At 43.5% G+C, this 18,396-nt stretch overlaps 1 protein-coding gene across 12 annotated transcripts in view; it reads right to left on the bottom strand.

Moving 5' to 3' along the window:
- Positions 1-4,456: 4,456 nt before the first annotated feature.
- ppp1r12a (protein phosphatase 1, regulatory subunit 12A) overlaps positions 4,457-18,396 on the bottom strand; it is a 53,367-nt gene continuing 39,427 nt past the window's right edge. For 2 of the 12 annotated variants that reach the window (XM_046872725.1, XM_046872724.1), the window contains exons 24-28: positions 18,071-18,190; positions 15,507-15,553; positions 15,377-15,413; positions 12,999-13,049; positions 10,791-11,107 (exon numbers count right to left, since the gene is read on the bottom strand). In XM_046872725.1, coding sequence (XP_046728681.1) covers positions 10,994-11,107; positions 12,999-13,049; positions 15,377-15,413; positions 15,507-15,553; positions 18,071-18,190 — 369 coding nt within the window. In that variant the 3' untranslated portion in view covers positions 10,791-10,993. Of the gene's footprint in view, positions 6,014-10,789; positions 11,108-12,998; positions 13,050-15,376; positions 15,414-15,506; positions 15,554-18,070; positions 18,191-18,396 lie in introns of those variants that run through there. The other 10 variants (XM_046872727.1, XM_046872726.1, XM_046872731.1 and 7 more) reach the window with 10 other exon arrangements.

The following is an 18,396-nucleotide window of genomic DNA, read 5'->3' on the forward strand; positions in this document are numbered from 1 at the left end:
TTTGAGTGTGTGTGTGTGAGTGAGTGTATTTGAGTGTGTGTGTGTGGAGTGAGTGTATTTGAGTAAGTGTGTGTGTGTGTGTGTGTGTGTGTGTGTGTGTGAGTGTATTTGAGTAAGTGTGTGTGTGTGTGAGTGAGTGTATTTGAGTAAGTGTGTGTGTGTGGTGAGTGTATTTGAGCAAGTGTGTGTGTGTGTGAGTGTATTTGAGTAAGTGTGTGTGTGTGTGTGTGTGAGTGAGTGTATTTGAGTGTGTGTGTGTGTGTGAGTGAGTGTATTTGAGTAAGTGTGTGTGTGTGAGTGAGTGTATTTGAGTAAGTGTGTGTGTGAGATTGTATTTGAGTAAGTGTGTGTGTAAATGTGAGTGTATTTGAGTAAGTGTGTAAGTGTGTGTGTAAATGTGAGTGTATTTAAGTGTGTGTGAGTGTATTTGAATAAGTGTGTGTGTGAGTAAGTGTGTGTGTAAATGTGAGTGTATTTGAATAAGTGTGTGTGTAAATGTGAGTGTATTTGAGAGTGTGTGTGTGAGATTGTATTTGAGTAAGTGTGTGTGTAAATGTGAGTGTATTTAAGTGTGTGTGAGTGAGTGTATTTGAATAAGTGTGTGTGTAAATGTGAGTGTATTTGAATAAGTGTGTGTGTAAATGTGAGTGTATTTGAATAAGTGTGTGTGTAAATGTGAGTGTATTTGAATAAGTGTGTGTGTGAGAGTGTATTTGAGCAAGTGTGTGTGTGAGATTGTATTTGAGTAAGTGTGTAAGTGTGTGTGTGTGAGTAAGTGTGTGTGTGAGGAGTGTATTTGAGTATGTGTGTGAGTGAGTGTATTTGAGTAAGTGTGTGAGTGAGTGTATTTGAGTAAGTGTGTGTGAGAGTGTATTTGAGTATGTGTGTGTGAGTGAGTGTATTTGAGTAAGTGTGTGTGAGTGAGTATTTGAGTAAGTGTGTGTGAGAGTGTATTTGAGTAAGTGTGTGAGTGAGTGTACTTGAGTAAGTGTGTGTGAGTGTATTTGAGCAAGTGTGTGTGTGAGGAGTGTATTTGAGTATGTGTGTGAGTGAGTATTTGAGTAAGTGTGTGTGAGAGTGTATTTGAGTGTGTGTGTGAGTGTATTTGAGTGTGTGTGTGAGTGAGTATTTGAGTAAGTGTGTGTGAGAGTGTATTTGAGTATGTGTGTGAGTGAGTATTTGAGTAAGTGTGTGTGAGAGTGTATTTGAGTATGTGTGTGAGTGAGTATTTGAGTAAGTGTGTGTGAGAGTGTATTTGAGTATGTGTGTGAGTGAGTGTACTTGAGTAAGTGTGTGTGAGAGTGTATTTGAGTATGTGTGTGAGTGAGTGTATTTGAGTATGTGTGTGAGTGAGTGTACTTGAGTAAGTGTGTGTGAGAGTGTATTTGAGTAGTGTGTGTGTGAGTGAGTATTTGAGTAAGTGTGTGAGTGAGTGTACTTGAGTAAGTGTGTGAGTGAGTGTTTGAGTAAGTGTGTGTGAGAGTGTATTTGAGTAGTGTGTGTGTGAGTGAGTGTATTTGAGTAAGTGTGTGTGAGTGAGTGTTTGAGTAAGTGTGTGTGTGTGAGTAAGTGTGTGTGAGTGTATTTGAGCAAGTGTGTGTGTGAGTGTATTTGAGCAAGTGTGTGTGTGTGTAGTGAGTGTATTTGAGCAAGTGTGTGTGTGTGAGTAAGTGTGTGTGAGTGAGTGTATTTGAGCAAGTGTGTGTGTGAGTGAGTGTATTTAAGTGTGTGTGAGTGAGTATTTGAGTAAGTGTGTGAGTGAGTGTATTTAAGTGTGTGTGAGTGTATTTGAGCAAGTGTGTGTGTGAGAGTGTATTTGAGTAAGTGTGTGTGAGTGTATTTGAGCAAGTGTGTGTGTGAGGAGTGTATTTGAGTAAGTGTGTGTGAGTGTGTGTGTGAGTGTATTTGAGCAAGTGTGTGTGTGTGTATTTGAGTAAGTGTGTGTGAGTGAGTATTTGAGTAAGTGTGTGTGAGTGTATTTGAGTAAGTGTGTGTGAGTGTATTTGAGCAAGTGTGTGTGTGAGAGTGTATTTGAGTAAGTGTGTGTGTGTGTATTTGAGTAAGTGTGTGTGTGGAGTGAGTGTATTTGAGCAAGTGTGTGTGTGAGAGTGTATTTGAGTAAGTGTGTGTGAGTGTATTTGAGTAAGTGTGTGTGAGTGAGTGTACTTGAGTAAGTGTGTGTGTGTGAGTAAGTGTGTGTGAGTGAGTGTATTTAAGTGTGTGTGTGTGAGGAGTGTATTTGAGTAAGTGTGTGTGAGTGTATTTGAGCAAGTGTGTGTGTGAGGAGTGTATTTGAGTAAGTGTGTGTGTGGAGTGAGTGTATTTGAGTAAGTGTGTGTGAGTGTATTTGAGTAAGTGTGTGTGAGAGTGTATTTGAGTAGTGTGTGTGTGTGAGTAAGTGTGTGTGAGTGTGTATTTGAGTATGTGTGTGTGTGAGTAAGTGTGTGTGAGAGTGTATTTGAGTATGTGTGTGTGAGTGAGTGTACTTGAGTAAGTGTGTGTGTGGAGTGAGTGTATTTGAGCAAGTGTGTGTGTGAGAGTGTATTTGAGTAAGTGTGTGTGTGTGAGTGTATTTGAGCAAGTGTGTGTGTGAGAGTGTATTTGAGTAAGTGTGTGTGAGAGTGTATTTGAGTAAGTGTGTGTGTGTGGAGTGAGTGTATTTGAGTATGTGTGTGAGTGAGTGTACTTGAGTAAGTGTGTGTGAGTGTATTTGAGCAAGTGTGTGTGTGTGAGTGAGTGTACTTGAGTAAGTGTGTGTGTGAGTGAGTGTACTTGAGTAAGTGTGTGTGAGAGTGTATTTGAGTAAGTGTGTGTGTGGTGAGTGTATTTGAGTAAGTGTGTGTGTGTGTGTGAGTGAGTGTATTTGAGTAAGTGTGTGTGTGAGGAGTGTATTTGAGTAATGTGTGTGTGTGTGTGTGTGTGAGTGAGTGTATTTGAGTAAGTGTGTGTGTGAGTGAGTATTTGAGTAAGTGTGTGTGTGTGTGAGTGAGTGTACTTGAGTAAGTGTGTGTGTGTGAGAGTGTATTTGAGTATGTGTGAGTGAGTGTATTTGAGTAAGTGTGTGTGTGTGAGTGTATTTGAGTAATGTGTGTGTGTGTGTGTGTGTGAGTGTATTTGAGTAAGTGTGTGTGTGAGTGTATTTGAGTAAGTGTGTGTGTGTGTGAGTGAGTATTTGAGTAAGTGTGTGTGTGAGTGAGTGTATTTGAGCAAGTGTGTGTGTGAGTGTATTTGAGTAAGTGTGTGTGTGTGTGTGTGTGTGAGTGAGTGTATTTGAGTAAGTGTGTGTGTGTGTGAGTGAGTGTATTTGAGTAAGTGTGTGTGTGTGAGTGAGTGTATTTGAGTAAGTGTGTGTGTGATTTTGAGAACTCGATATAAATATAAAATCTACAAAGTCTTTAAGTGTAAATGCACTTCCTCTGGGATTCAAATAAAGAAATAAATATTGATTTTAAGATAAATTATTCTAGACACATATTTTAATTGTAATTATTTAAAGAGAGAAACACAAAAGAGCACTGGATAAAATAGTTCATAAATAAGTTTGGGGAAAAATAAACACAAAATAAAGAAAGCTTGATCACGTGATTTTTCACCCGTACACGTGTTTTTACCACAAAGTCGGAGGAACGTATCATACTGTCAGACCCAAAACCTGCTCCAGCACGAGAAAATACAGATCTGCTCACCTCACCCTCATCAGGACCTGATGACCTTTACTCACATTTTACTACATAAAAAATTCATTAGATCAAATGTCAAATACAGAAATATAAAGCAAAAGAAAAATTATATTTGCATATATTTAAATAGATTTACGTAAATAAAATATTTTTCTTTCAGCTGATTTTGGTGAAGATTTAGATAGATAGATAGATAGATAGATAGATAGATAGATAGATAGATAGATAGATAGATAGATAGATAGAGAGAGATAGACAGAGAAAAAGAGATAGAGAGAGAGATAGAGATAGATAGACAGAGAAAGAGAGATAGATAGAGAGAGAGAGAGAGAGAGAGAGAGACAGACAGAGAGAGAGAGAGATAGATAGAGAGAGAGAGAGAGAGAGAGAGAGAGAGAGAGAGAGAGAGATAAAATAAATGGAGAAGTGGGTGGAGTTTTTACAATGTACAACTTTATTTAACGCTCAGTGGTTGTAGTCACAGCACAGCTCGCATGTAGGAAGCCACACATCTATTTTACAATGATGATGGGATTTAAAAAAAAAAAAAAAAAAAAGGAGCAAAAATTAAACATAAAAACCAACAAAAAATATTTTAAAAACCTATAACCAAAGAGCAGAATCCAACAGAGTGTCGTTTCGCCGCTCGTCTCTTCACACTACAGCATTTTCATTTAAAAGGCCACTGAAATCCATAAAATCTCAAAACTCACTCCGACTGTCCAGACAATAAAATAATAATAATAATAATAATAATGGACTCGAGACTCGGGCCGTGGCGTGGACAGTGCATGGAGACGTCTTTATTTCCAATAAAAAACAGGAACAGAAAGAAAGGGGCGGGGTTAGCGATATCTAGGCTTGTGTTTAGTGAGGACATCTCGGCTAATGCTAACAGCACTGAGGAGGAGAAAGAGGGAAAGAGGGAAGAGAAATGAAGATAAAGATAACGAGCACTCAACGCGTGTGAAAAAGTAGTGAATTCGTATTATATTATTCTTATGTCACAATTACGGTGAATATTTATTTCTCTTTAAAACCGATAGGCTGCGCTGGAGCCCCTCCCCCACACCAGCCACACTACGTTTATACATATATATAAAATGTATATGTATAAAAAAAAAAAAAAACAACAAAGAGGAAAAAAATAAAAAATATCTGAAAGCACATTTTCTCGACCGGAGCCGTGATATCGGATCAGTAACAGACGGAGAAAAGCGTCAGCGCATGCCATGTGCTCGTCTCAAACAGCGCCACCTACAGGCTTCTATACAGCTTCACTCAGTACCTGCGAAAAAAACACCGTGAGGAGTCGATTACACACTACTGCCCCACAACCCGGGGAAAGGGGGATCAGGGAAGTGGAGGAGGAAGAAGAGAAAGTATGGAGGAGGAGGAAAAGGAGGATTTAGAGGAGAAATGAAGGACAGGGTGGTGGAGAAGGAGGTAGAGGTATGGAGGGAAAAAAGAAGGAGAAAGAGAAGGAGGGAGAGGAGGAAGAGAAAGGAGGTAGGGAGAAGAAGTAGAGAAGGAGGAAGTGGAGGTGGGTGAGGAGGAAGAAAAAGGAGAAGAGGAGGAATAAAAGAGGGAGTGAAAGAAAGAAGAGAACTTTTCTTCCTCCTGGTGTTTAAAACGCTGTATATAAAGGAACAGAGGCGTATTGCACATTCAGTGAAAGCTCAACATTCCACCAGAGGAGTGTGTGTGTGTGTGTGTGTGTGTGTGTGTGTGTGTGTGTGTGTGTGTGTGTGTGTGTGGAGGAAGGAGCACTAGCGTGGGGGTTTCAGGTTACGTGCACCAGCACTGTTGAATGCTGGGAAATCCGCTGCCGAGAAACAGTACCACAGAGAATGAGGGAAAAGGGGGCGGGGCTTCTACATGAAAGGGAGGATAAAGGAGAGAGAGAGAGGGGGGGTACACTTAGTATAGAGGGAGTAAGGAGAAGGAAAAGAAAAGTGAAGGAATGTTGTTTGTGGCACCAGTGAACTGTTTCTTTATTATTATTTGTTCCTTTTTCTGTACAGACGAAGGCGTGAGGGTTCGAGCTAGTGTGTGTGTGTGTGTGTGTGTGTGTGTGTGTGTGTGTGTGCGGTACTGCAGCAGCCAGATCAGACCAGACACAGATGAAGAAAGTGAGGCTTTAAGTGGCGAGGAGGGTGAGAGAAGAGCGTGATAGAGTGATCGATGGAGAGCTAAAGGAGGATGGATGTGTGTAATCCCCCTCTCTGACCACAGGGGGCGCTGTTCTACTTAGAAAGTTTACTAATGACTCGGATCAGAGCGCCGTTCTCGTCCTTTAGCCTCTGATTATCCGCCTTCAGGTCGGGTAACATCTGGAAGACAAGAAAAAAGAGGAGAAAAAGAAGGGAGAGAGAGGGAGAGGGAGAGAGAGAGGGAGAGAGAGAGTTAGACGTGTGTTGGTGGATTAGCGACGTGACGCTGGTCGACGTGTGTGTGTGTGTGTGTGCATGTCAGAGAACCAGTTTCACGTGCAGAACACGTTCCCCTCATCCACCACACTCGTTCATCAGTGTGCAGCCCCTTACACACATCCCTTCTTCCTCTTCTCCATCTCCACACCACCCTATTCTACCCATACTTCCCCTTTTTATACCTTTATTCCATACTTTTTCTCCCTTCATTCTCTTTCACTTCCTTTCATCCTTTTCCCATCATCTCTCCATCATTTTTTTTTTACTTTACTTCCCATTCTCTTATCCCTTCTTCACGTGCATTTCCTTCGTCCTTCCTCTTCCTCACCCCATTATCCCTTCTTTATCTTCTCCATTTCTTTCTTCTTTACCATCATTTTGGTTATTCCGCCCTTCATTACTTCCTTTCTTCCCTTCTGCCTCCTCCCATCACTGTTTTATTTACTATTTTCCTGTCCTCCTCTCTTCCTCCTTTCTCACCTCTATTCTCCTCATATACACTTTATAACTTCCTTTACCATATTTACACTTCCCTCCATCCCTCCATCCTCCCACATCCATTCCCCTTTTTCCACTTTCATTTTTCATCCGACCTTTAATTCATCCCTCCATTGTACTCCTCTTTTTCATCACATACTTCCTTTAGTCTCTCCTTCCCTCCTGCTTCCCCTTTCCTGTTTCTCCATCTCCACATTTTCTAGTTCCTGTTTCCACCTTTCTTCCTTTGATGATGTTTGTTTTCAGCACCATCTCATCTGTTCTTTGTTTACTGAGGGAGGGGGCGGAGTCAGGGGCGCACAGCGATGACAGCTGAGATCAGTGATTGGTTTAAAGACGTCGGATGCTGAACAGGAAACGTGTTCTACGTAAAGAAATCATGCATATTGTTCTTCCTGTTTACTCTGCGCCCTTGTCGACTGTTTACACGCTCGCATCACAATACGCTAACTGCTTAGCCTGCTAGCTAATTAGGGAAAAAATAGGGTTTTTATTGAGAGACAGGAAGTCGACAAGGGCGGGATGGTCACATGATCCTGAAGCTACAGAATCATCTCACAGCAAGCCAAAACTCCAAACACCAGCCATGCGTTGGAGAATTAGCGAACAAATGCAAAAATCCTTACGCTCACACACACACACACACACACACACACACACACACACACACATCAAAGTGGTTTAATTAGCCTGCTAACACAATTAGCATTAAACATACTGCATCACAACACTTGTAAGATGCTAGCAAACTTCCTAGCAACCTAGCATCAGATTAACTAGCTAGCATTAACACAGTGTTGTGTTGATGTAACTGACTAGCGTAGCTAATGCTAATAAACATTTATATTGTGTATTTAGACCAAAAATGCCTCGTGATCAATTTATAGATATGCAAATAATGTATGATTGGCAGAACTGAAGCTCCGCCCCTTTAAGACCACACGCTCCAACGTAAACACACGCACGCATGCACGCATGCACACGCCCACACACACACACACACACACACACACACACTCCTACTGAGCAGAACATCTACTCAAAGCTACTGGAACGAACATGACCCCGAAGTTACATAATGATATTTATATATCATTTTATTTATTTATTATTCATAAGATAAAATTAATTTACAATTTCAAAGAAATTAATGTACCATTTCAAATGTTTAAAAAGAAAAAAAATATATTAATATAAATATATAATTTAAAAAAAGATTTATTTAATATTGAAGTTTTTTTTACTTTAAAATAAGTTTTTTGTTGTAAAATGTTTATTCCTCGGGTGTATGTAATGTATATAAAAATAAAGGAGGACATGATGCTTTTCTATTTGATGAAAAAAAGTGTGTTATTTTGGGGGAATTAATTATTATTATTATTATTATTATTATTTATCATTTAATATAAAAAATTAAAAAAGGCTTGAAAATAATTTCTTTTTAAAATAGTTTTTGTAATCGTAAAATTCTTATATTTCTGAAATTACTTTTAAAAGATTAAGTAAAAAAAAAAAAGAAAAAAATATATATATTAATAAAAAAATAAATGATTTGGAAATTAAGTTAAATATAAATATATTAACCATAATACTTATATAACAAAAAAGTAAAAAAAAAAATTTAAATAATTTAAGAAATTATTCTACATTAAGACTATAAATATATGTGTGTGTGTGTGTGTGTGTGTGTGTGTGTGTGTGTGTGTGTGTGTGTGTGTGTGAGAGAAAGAAGAGACCATGCAGAATTTCAGGCAACAGAATCAGAACCAGGAACAATTAGAAAAATTCAGAAAAGAAAATCCAAAATATGTTGAAAGCTGAACATCAGATCACATGCAGGGAGTCAGTTCAGTCCAAACACACACACACACACACACACACACACACTCACACACACACACACACACACACACACACACACACACACACACACACACACACACCTCACAAGCACACACACACACCTCACAAGCACACACACACCTCCCAAGCACACACACACACACCTCACACACACACCTCACAAGCACACACACACACCTCCACACACACACACCTCACAAGCACACACACACACACACACACCTCACACACACACACACACACACACACACACACTCACAAGCACACACACACACACACACACACACACACACACACACACACACCTCCCAAGCACACACACACACACACACACACACACACACACACACTCACACACACACACACACACACCCACCCACCTCACACACACACACACACACACACACCCACCTCACAAGCACACACACACACCACACACACACACACACACATGCATGTCGTACCCTGTATGTATGTGTATGTGACAAATAAAAATTTGATTTGATTTTCACACACACACACACACACACACACACACACAGGCCAAATTGTGTTTATCAGCACTCAGATTTATTCAATTATTACTGAGGAACTGCAAACACACACCACGCAATAAACACACACCGATGACCACACAACCCACACCGATGACCACACAACCCACACCGATGACCACACAACCCACACCGATGACTACACAACTCACACCGATGACCACACAACCCACACCGATGACCACACAACCCACACCGATGACTACACAACTCACACCGATGACCACACAACCCACACCGATGACCACACAACCCACACTGATCACTACACAACCCACACCGATGACCACACAACCCACACCGATGACTACACAACTCACACTGATCACTACACAACCACACTGATGACCACACAACCCACACTGATGACCACACAACTCTCACTGATCCCTACACAACCCACACTGATGACCACACAACTCACTGATCACTACACAACCCACACTGAACACTACACAACCCACACTGATGACCACACAACTCACTGACTACACAACCCACACTGATCACTACACAACCCACACTGATGACTACACAACTCTCACTGATCACTACACAACCCACACTGATGACTACACAACTCTCACTGATCACTACACAACCCACACTGATGACTACACAACCCACACTGATCACTACACAACCCACACTGACCACTACACAACCCACACTGACCACTACACAACCCACACTGACCACTACACAACCCACACTGATCACTACACAACCCACACGATGACCACACAACTCACTGACTACACAACCCACACTAATGACTACACAACTCTCACTGACTACACAACCCACACTGATCACTACACAACCCACACTGATCACTACACAACCCACACTGATCACTACACAACCCACACTGATCACATAACTGTAACGTTACATCCTGGAACTTCTCCTCTCCATTGATTAAAATTAATTTAATTGTATCAGTTTCTCTTTCAGATCAATTTTATTATTACAATATTTAATAATCTAAATGATCTCAAGAAACCTCAGTGAGATGTGTATTCATCATCATCCTCCTCCTCATCATCATCAACCTCCTCCTCCTCTTACTCACCACCCTCCTCCTCATCATCCCCATCATCCTCCTCTTACTCACCACCTCCTCCTCATCATCCCCATCATCCTCCTCTTACTCACCACCTCCTCCTCATCATCCCCATCATCCTCCTCTTACTCACCACCTCCTCCTCATCATCCCCATCATCCTCCTCTTACTCACCACCCTCCTCCTCATCATCCCCATCATCCTCCTCTTACTCACCACCTCCTCCTCATCATCCCCATCATCCTCCTCTTACTCACCACCCTCCTCCTCATCATCCTCATCCTCCTCCTCCTCTTACTCACCACCCTCCTCCTCATCATCCCCATCATCCTCCTCTTACTCACCACCCTCCTCATCATCCCCATCATCCTCCTCTTACTCACCACCTCCTCCTCATCATCCCCATCATCCTCCTTACTCACCACCCTCCTCCTCATCATCCCCATCATCCTCCTCTTACTCACCACCCTCCTCCTCATCATCCCCATCATCCTCCTCGTACTCATTATCCTCCTCATCCCCATCATCCTCCTTATCAAAATCCTTATCCTCCTCCTCCTCATCCTGATCATCCTTCTCCTCGTCATCCTACTTATCTTCATCCTCAACCTCCATCCCCATTAAACTCCTCCTCATCATCCTCATCCCCATCACCCTCCTCTTCCCCATCATCCTCCACCTCCTCTTCCTTATCTTCATCCTCATCCTCCTCCTCCTCCTCAGTGTAGAACTAAATCCAGGTGAGTTATTGGTCAGTGATTGCACGGTGATGAATCATGAGACAGTTTCTCAGTAATAAATCATCAAAATGCTGTAAAAGGGGGCGGAGCAACAGCAGGCAGCACCTGCCTGTCTACGGGAGAAGGCGGAGCCAAAACATGTGAACGAGGTGGGCGGGGCTTAGAGGTCAGCGGCGGGCAGTTTGTAGAGAACTCGGGCCAGAGCTCTGTTCTCCGCCTGCAATCGCTCATTATACTGCCTCAGAGCCTGAACCTGCTTTATCTCAGGGAGGTTCTACACACACACACACACACACACACACACACACACACACACACACACACACACACACACACACACACACACACACACACACACACACACACACACACACACACACGGGAGAAACAGGAGATATACAGAAATAACAGGAGAGAAAGGAGTGGAAAAGAGAAGAAGGAAGAAAGATGAGGATCAGGTGAATAATAAATTAAAGGGAGGAGAAAGAAAGAGGGGGAGAGAGAGAGGGGGGGGGAGAGAGAAAGAGGGAGAGAGAAGAGAATAGAGAAAAGATCAGAAATTAGAGCAACAGAAACAATTGGTAACAAGATGAAAAAAGCAAGAATATGAGATTAAAGAGAGATGTGTAACACACGTGTGGATTTGGGTTAAACAAGCGTCATTACAGTCTCACACACTCTCACACACACACACACACACACACACACGTCCTCACCTCACAGCGAAGTGTGGGGTCCAAGCACTTTTCACTTTTTCACAAACAGCCATACGGTGGTTGAGACGTGAACAAATCCACAAACACAAGGACGATTGAGACAAAGTGGAAACAAGAGGTATAGAGTGTGTGTGTGTGTGTGTGTGTGTGTGTGTGTGTGTGTGTGTGTGTGTGTGAATTAAACACTAACTGATCATTGGATGAGACACCTGTCAATCAAGATACACAGGAAGTAGAACAGTTTCTCATTTCGTGCACGAATCAAAATAATAAATAGTTGACAGTAAACGGAGAAGTTTACACATGTACAAGAAAAACACACAGTTATAAGATTTCATACTTCCTGTATATGTTGATTGACAGGTGTCTCGTCCAATGATCAGTTAGTGTTTCATTCACACACTTATTCCGCTTTGTCTCAATCGTCCTCGTGTTTTCTGGTTTGTTGTTTTGTTTTGCACTTCTCGGCCACCATACAGCCAAAAGTATGTGGACACCTGACCATAATATTGCTATGTGAACCTTTCTGAACATCTCATTCCACATTCAGTCTCCATGTGCTGTTATTATGAGCTCCACTGTTTTTGTGGAGATTCATTCAGCTACATGTGTGTGTTAGTAAAGTCAGATACTGGAGTAGGTGAGAAGGTGAGGAGCTCTGGGGTGCAGTCAGTGTTCACGTTCATCATGTTTAACAGGGTTGGAGCTCTATAGCAGGAGATCCAGTCCAACCAATAAAGAGCAGATCTTCATGGATCTTCACAGGGGCACGGTCATGCTGGAACAGGTTTGTGTCTTCTAGTTCAAGTGAAGGGAAAATTTCATGTTCCTGCATCCAAACTCAATTGCATGGTTGCAATTTTGGAAAGAATCACATATGGGTGGAAAACTCAGGTGTCCAAATACTTTTGGCCACATAGTATATACGTAGTGTACAGCAATTTCAGCTCAGCTTTGATCTTTTGCTATTTCAATGAAACCCTGCCCCTTTAATTGATATCATCCAATTCTGAAACAAGCTCCACCCCCTTTTTTTTTAAATGGTTGGTGTGTGGCGGCCATATTGTTTATAAATCTCTATATTACATGTTCTATATTATGCAAATGAGCTGAAAGGGAAGGGTGTGGTGGTGCTGGGACCCCTGATACACAACTCACACAAAATGATCAATAATAAATATAAACTCATCTAAAACACACACTCTCTCTTTCCCACTGTCCGTATTTATACTTCCTTCCTTTGATCTGTCCATCACTGAAATCAGGATCATCACTCATATTATCCCATACACACATCTCTCATCTTTACTCTTATAGGGGGAAGAAGCTCTCACACACACACACACACACACACACACACACACACACCCTTTTAAAGCATTTCTGTTATAAATATAACACTGTGTGTGTGTGTGTGTGTGTGTGTGTGTGTGTGTGTGAGAAAAGTACCTTAAGTTCCTCCTCCATCTCAGAAATCTTTCTTTCTAGAGCTCGTCTTTCCTGCAAAAATACACAATTGTTAATAGTCATGTGGTCTACACACACATTTGCATGTAACTACACTCGCTCGTGCACACACGTAACTACACTCGCTCGTGCACACACACACACACACACACACACACACACACCTCTACATGTACATACAACTACACACAAGCAAACATTGTGTACACTCACACACGCAAAACACAAAAAAGGTGTACGTGAAAAACACAACCTAAGCTGCTGTGCTGAAAGAAATCAAAGCCAAACGTGTGTAATAACAAACTGCATTGTGCTTATGCATAAACACACACACACACACACACACACACACACACACACACACACACACACACACACACACACACACACACACAGTCCTGATTATTAGGAACGCACCACACTCAACACTCGGATGTACGGAGGAGTAAACTGTCACAAAATAATCTCACACAAGCAAACATTGTGTATACACACACACACACACACACACACACACACACAGGCAGAGTGTGTGTGTGTGTTTATACAGGGAGTGCAGAATTATTAGGCAAGTTGTATTTTGAGGATTAATTTTATTTGAGGATTAATTTGAACAACAACCATGTTCTCAATGAACACAAAAACTCATTAATATCAAAGCTGAATATTTTTGGAAGTAGTTTTTAGTTTTAGCTATTTTAGGGGGATATCTGTGTGTGCAGGTGACTATTACTGTGCATAATTATTAGGCAACTTAACAAAAAACAAATTCATACCCATTTCAATTATTTATTTTTACCAGTGAAACCAATATAACATCTCAACATTCACAAATATACATTTCTGACATTCAAAACCAAACAAAAACAAATCAGTGACCAATATAGCCACCTTTCTTTGCAAGGACACTCAAAAGCCTGCCATCCATGGATTCTGTCAGTGTTTTGATCTGTTCACCATCAACATTGCGTGCAGCAGCAACCACAGCCTCCCAGACACTGTTCAGAGAGGTGTACTGTTTTCCTCCTTGTAAATCGCACATTTGATGATGGACCACAGGTTCTCAATGGGGTTCAGATCAGGTGAACAAGGAGGCCATATCATTAGATTTTCTTCTTTTATACCCTTTCTTGCCAGCCACGCTGTGGAGTACTTGGACGTGTGTGATGGAGCATTGTCCTGCATGAAAATCATGTTTTTCTTGAAGGATGCAGACTTCTTCCTGTACCACTGCTTGAAGAAGGTGTCTTCCAGAAACTGGCAGTAGGACTGGGAGTTCAGCTTGACTCCATCCTCAACCCGAAAAGGCCCCACAAGCTCATCTTTGATGATACCAGCCCAAACCAGTACTCCACCTCCACCTTGCTGGCGTCTGAGTCGGACTGGAGCTCTCTGCCCTTTACCAATCCAGCCACGGGCCCATCCATCTGGCCCATCAAGACTCACTCTCATTTCATCAGTCCATAAAACCTTAGAAAATCAGTCTTGAGATATTTCTTGGCCCAGTCTTGACGTTTCAGCTTGTGTGTCTTGTTCAGTGGTGGTCGACTTTCTGCCTTTCTTACCTTGGCCATGTCTCTGAGTATTGCACACCTTGTGCTTTTGGGCACCCAGTGATGTTGCAGCTCTGAAATATGGCCAAACTGGTGGCAAGTGGCATCTTGGCAGCTGCACGCTTGACTTTTCTCAGTTCACGGGCAGTTATTTTGCGCCTTGGTTTTTCCACACGCTTCTTGCGACCCTGTTGACTATTTTGAATGAAACGCTTGATTGTTCGATGATCACGCTTCAGAAGCTTGGCTATTTTAAGACTGCTGCATCCCTCTGCAATATATCTCACTATTTTTGACTTTTCTGAGCCTGTCAAGTCCTTCTTTTGACCCATTTTGCCAAAGGAAAGGAAGTTGCCTAATAATTATGCACACCTGATATAGGGTGTTGATGTCATTAGACCACACCCCTTCTCATTACAGAGATGCACATCACCTAATATGCTTAATTGGTAGTAGGCTTTCCAGCCTATACAGCTTGGAGTAAGACAACATGCATAACGAGGATGATGTGGTCAAAATACTCATTTGCCTAATAATTCTGCACTCCCTGTACACAATGTTTGCTTGTGTGAGACAATCACGCACACAGTGATGAGTTTTTAAATAACAGTGAAGGCAAAACTGCAATTCAAAGGTGACCACTCAAACACACACACACACACACACACACACACACACACACACACACACTCTCTCTCTCTCTCTCAAGGTGTGTAACACAGGGCTTTGGTGACAGAGCTGGCCCCGCCCCCCAGTGACAGGCATGTGGATCGGCCAGTAGCAGAAGTTAATTGATTTGGACGTTACCGAGCGCACCGAGCCGGTACTGAGACCTGCCTGCAACCTTCAGATACAAACCAGTGGAAGGAGTTATGGGTCTCAACACACACACACACACACACACACCATTTCATATTAAACAGTTTATTGTGTTTACCCTTTTCTCCATCTCCAGCTGTGATCTATCAGCAAACGCTCCTGTCTCTGTAAACGTACACACACACACACACACACACACACACACACATCAAGTGTTTTATTGCATGTGAGATTAGAAGTGTTTCAATGAATACATTTAGATTTACTTCATTTATGTTGTTACCCTTACCTGTAACACCCCTCCAGTAACTCGCCTGTAACATCCCCTCGCCTGTAACATCACCCCTCCCGTAACTCGCCTGTAACACCCCTCCAGTAACTCGCCTGTAACATCCCCTCGCCTGTAACATCCCTCCTGTAACTCGCCTGTAACACCCCTCCAGTAACTCGCCTGTAACATCACCCCTCCCGTAACTCGCCTGTAACATCCCCTTTCCGTAACTCGCCTGTAACATCCCCTCGCCTGTAACATCCCGCCTCCGTAACTCGCCTGTAACATCCCCTCCCGTAACATCCCCTCCCGTAACTCGCCTGTAACATCCTCCCGTAACATCCCCTCCCGTAACTCGCCTGTAACAGCCCCTCGCCTGTAACACCCCCTCCAGTAACTCGCCTGTAACATCCCCTTTCCGTAACTCGCCTGTAACACCCCCTCCAGTAACTCGCCTGTAACATCCCCTCGCCTGTAACATCCCGCCTCCTGTAACTCGCCTGTAACAGCCCCTCGCCTGTAACATCCCCTCCGTAACTCGCCTGTAACATCCCCTTGCCTGTAACATCCCCTCTCCGTAACTCGCCTGTAACATCCCCCGCCTGTAACATCCCCTCCGTAACTCGCCTGTAACATCCCTCCTGTAACTCGCCTGTAACATCCTCCTCGCCTGTAACACGCCTGTAACATCCCCTCGCCTGTAACATCCCCTCCGTAACTCGCCTGTAACATCCCCTCGCCTGTAACATCCTCCTGTAACTCGCCTGTAACACCCCCTCCAGTAACTCGCCTGTAACATCACCCCTCCGTAACTGCCTGTAACATCCCCCTCCCGTAACTGCCTGTAACATCCCCTCGCCTGTAACATCCCGCCTCCGTAACTCGCCTGTAACATCCTCCCGTAACATCCCCTCCGTAACTCGCCTGTAACAGCCCCTCGCCTGTAACATCCCCTCCGTAACTCGCCTGTAACATCCCCTCCCGTAACATCCCCTCCGTAACTCGCCTGTAACAGCCCCTCGCCTGTAACATCCCCTCCGTAACTCGCCTGTAACATCCCCTTTGCCTGTAACATCCCCTCTCCGTAACTCGCCTGTAACATCCCCTCGCCTGTAACATCCCGCCTCCTGTAACTCGCCTGTAACATCCCCTCCTGTAACATCCTCCGTAACTCGCCTGTAACAGCCCCTCGCCTGTAACATCCCCTCCGTAACTCGCCTGTAACATCCCCTTTGCCTGTAACATCCTCTCCGTAACTCGCCTGTAACATCCTCGCCTGTAACATCCCCTCCGTAACTCGCCTGTAACATCCCCCTCCAGTAACTCGCCTGTAACATCCTCCTCGCCTGTAACACGCCTGTAACATCCCCTCGCCTGTAACATCCCCTCCGTAACACGCCTGTAACATCCCCTCGCCTGTAACATCCTCCTGTAACATCCCTCGCCTGTAACATCCCCTCCGTAACTCGCCTGTAACATCCCCTCGCCTGTAACATCCCCTCCGTAACTCGCCTGTAACATCCTCCTGTAACTCGCCTGTAACATCCTCCTCGCCTGTAACACGCCTGTAACATCCTCGCCTGTAACATCCTCCGTAACTCGCCTGTAACATCCCCTCGCCTGTAACATCCCGCCTCCCGTAACTCGCCTGTAACATCCCCTCCTGTAACATCCTCCGTAACTCGCCTGTAACATCCCCTCCGTAACTCGCCTGTAACATCCCCTTTGCCTGTAACATCCCCTCTCCGTAACTCGCCTGTAACATCCCCTCGCTTGTAACATCCCGCACACATCAAGTGTTTTATTGCATGTGAGATTAGAAGTGTTTCAATGAATACATTTAGATTTACTTCATTTATGTTGTTACCCTTACCTGTAACACCCCCTCCAGTAACTCGCCTGTAACATCCCCTCGCCTGTAACATCACCCCTCCGTAACTCGCCTGTAACACCCCTCCAGTAACTCGCCTGTAACATCCCCTCGCCTGTAACATCCCCTCCTGTAACTCGCCTGTAACACCCCTCCAGTAACTCGCCTGTAACATCACCCTCCCGTAACTCGCCTGTAACATCCCCTTTCCGTAACTCGCCTGTAACATCCCCTTTGCCTGTAACATCCCCTCCTGTAACATCCCCCGCCTGTAACATCCCCTCCCGTAACATCCCCTCCGTAACTCGCCTGTAACAGCCCCTCGCCTGTAACATCCCCTCCCGTAACTCGCCTGTAACATCCCCTCTCCGTAACTGGCCTGTAACATCCCCCTCTCCCGTAACTCGCCTGTAACAACCCCTTGTACCATAACTTAACTGTAACAACTGTAACCCCTGTAACCTTCACACCTAGTAAACCCCCAGCTGTAACAACAGTATCACTCAGAACCCCTTCACCTGTACCATTTCCATCTTCTCACCTGTAATCCCCTCACCTGTGTGGCCTTCTCCAGCTGCCGTTTCAAATCATCCAGCTCCAGATGTGTGTCGTGTAACTGAGACTTCAACTTTTCATTTTCAGCTTGGATCTGTTCATAAAGCTACACACACACACACACACACACACACACACACACACACCAAACAGAAACTCATGTTTTCCTGAAGGAAGCTCAGTTCAGTAACTAGCTGCAGGCCTTTGAATCGCTAAGCGGAAAAGTGATACGCTATCTGCTGATCCGTGTGTGTGTGTGTGTGTGTGTGTGTGTATATAAAGATTTCCTGCCTCCACACCCTTCCGGTTCAT

This window comes from Silurus meridionalis, chromosome 18 (assembly GCF_014805685.1).
Source record: "Silurus meridionalis isolate SWU-2019-XX chromosome 18, ASM1480568v1, whole genome shotgun sequence".
In the NCBI taxonomy this organism is placed as follows: domain Eukaryota; kingdom Metazoa; phylum Chordata; class Actinopteri; order Siluriformes; family Siluridae; genus Silurus; species Silurus meridionalis.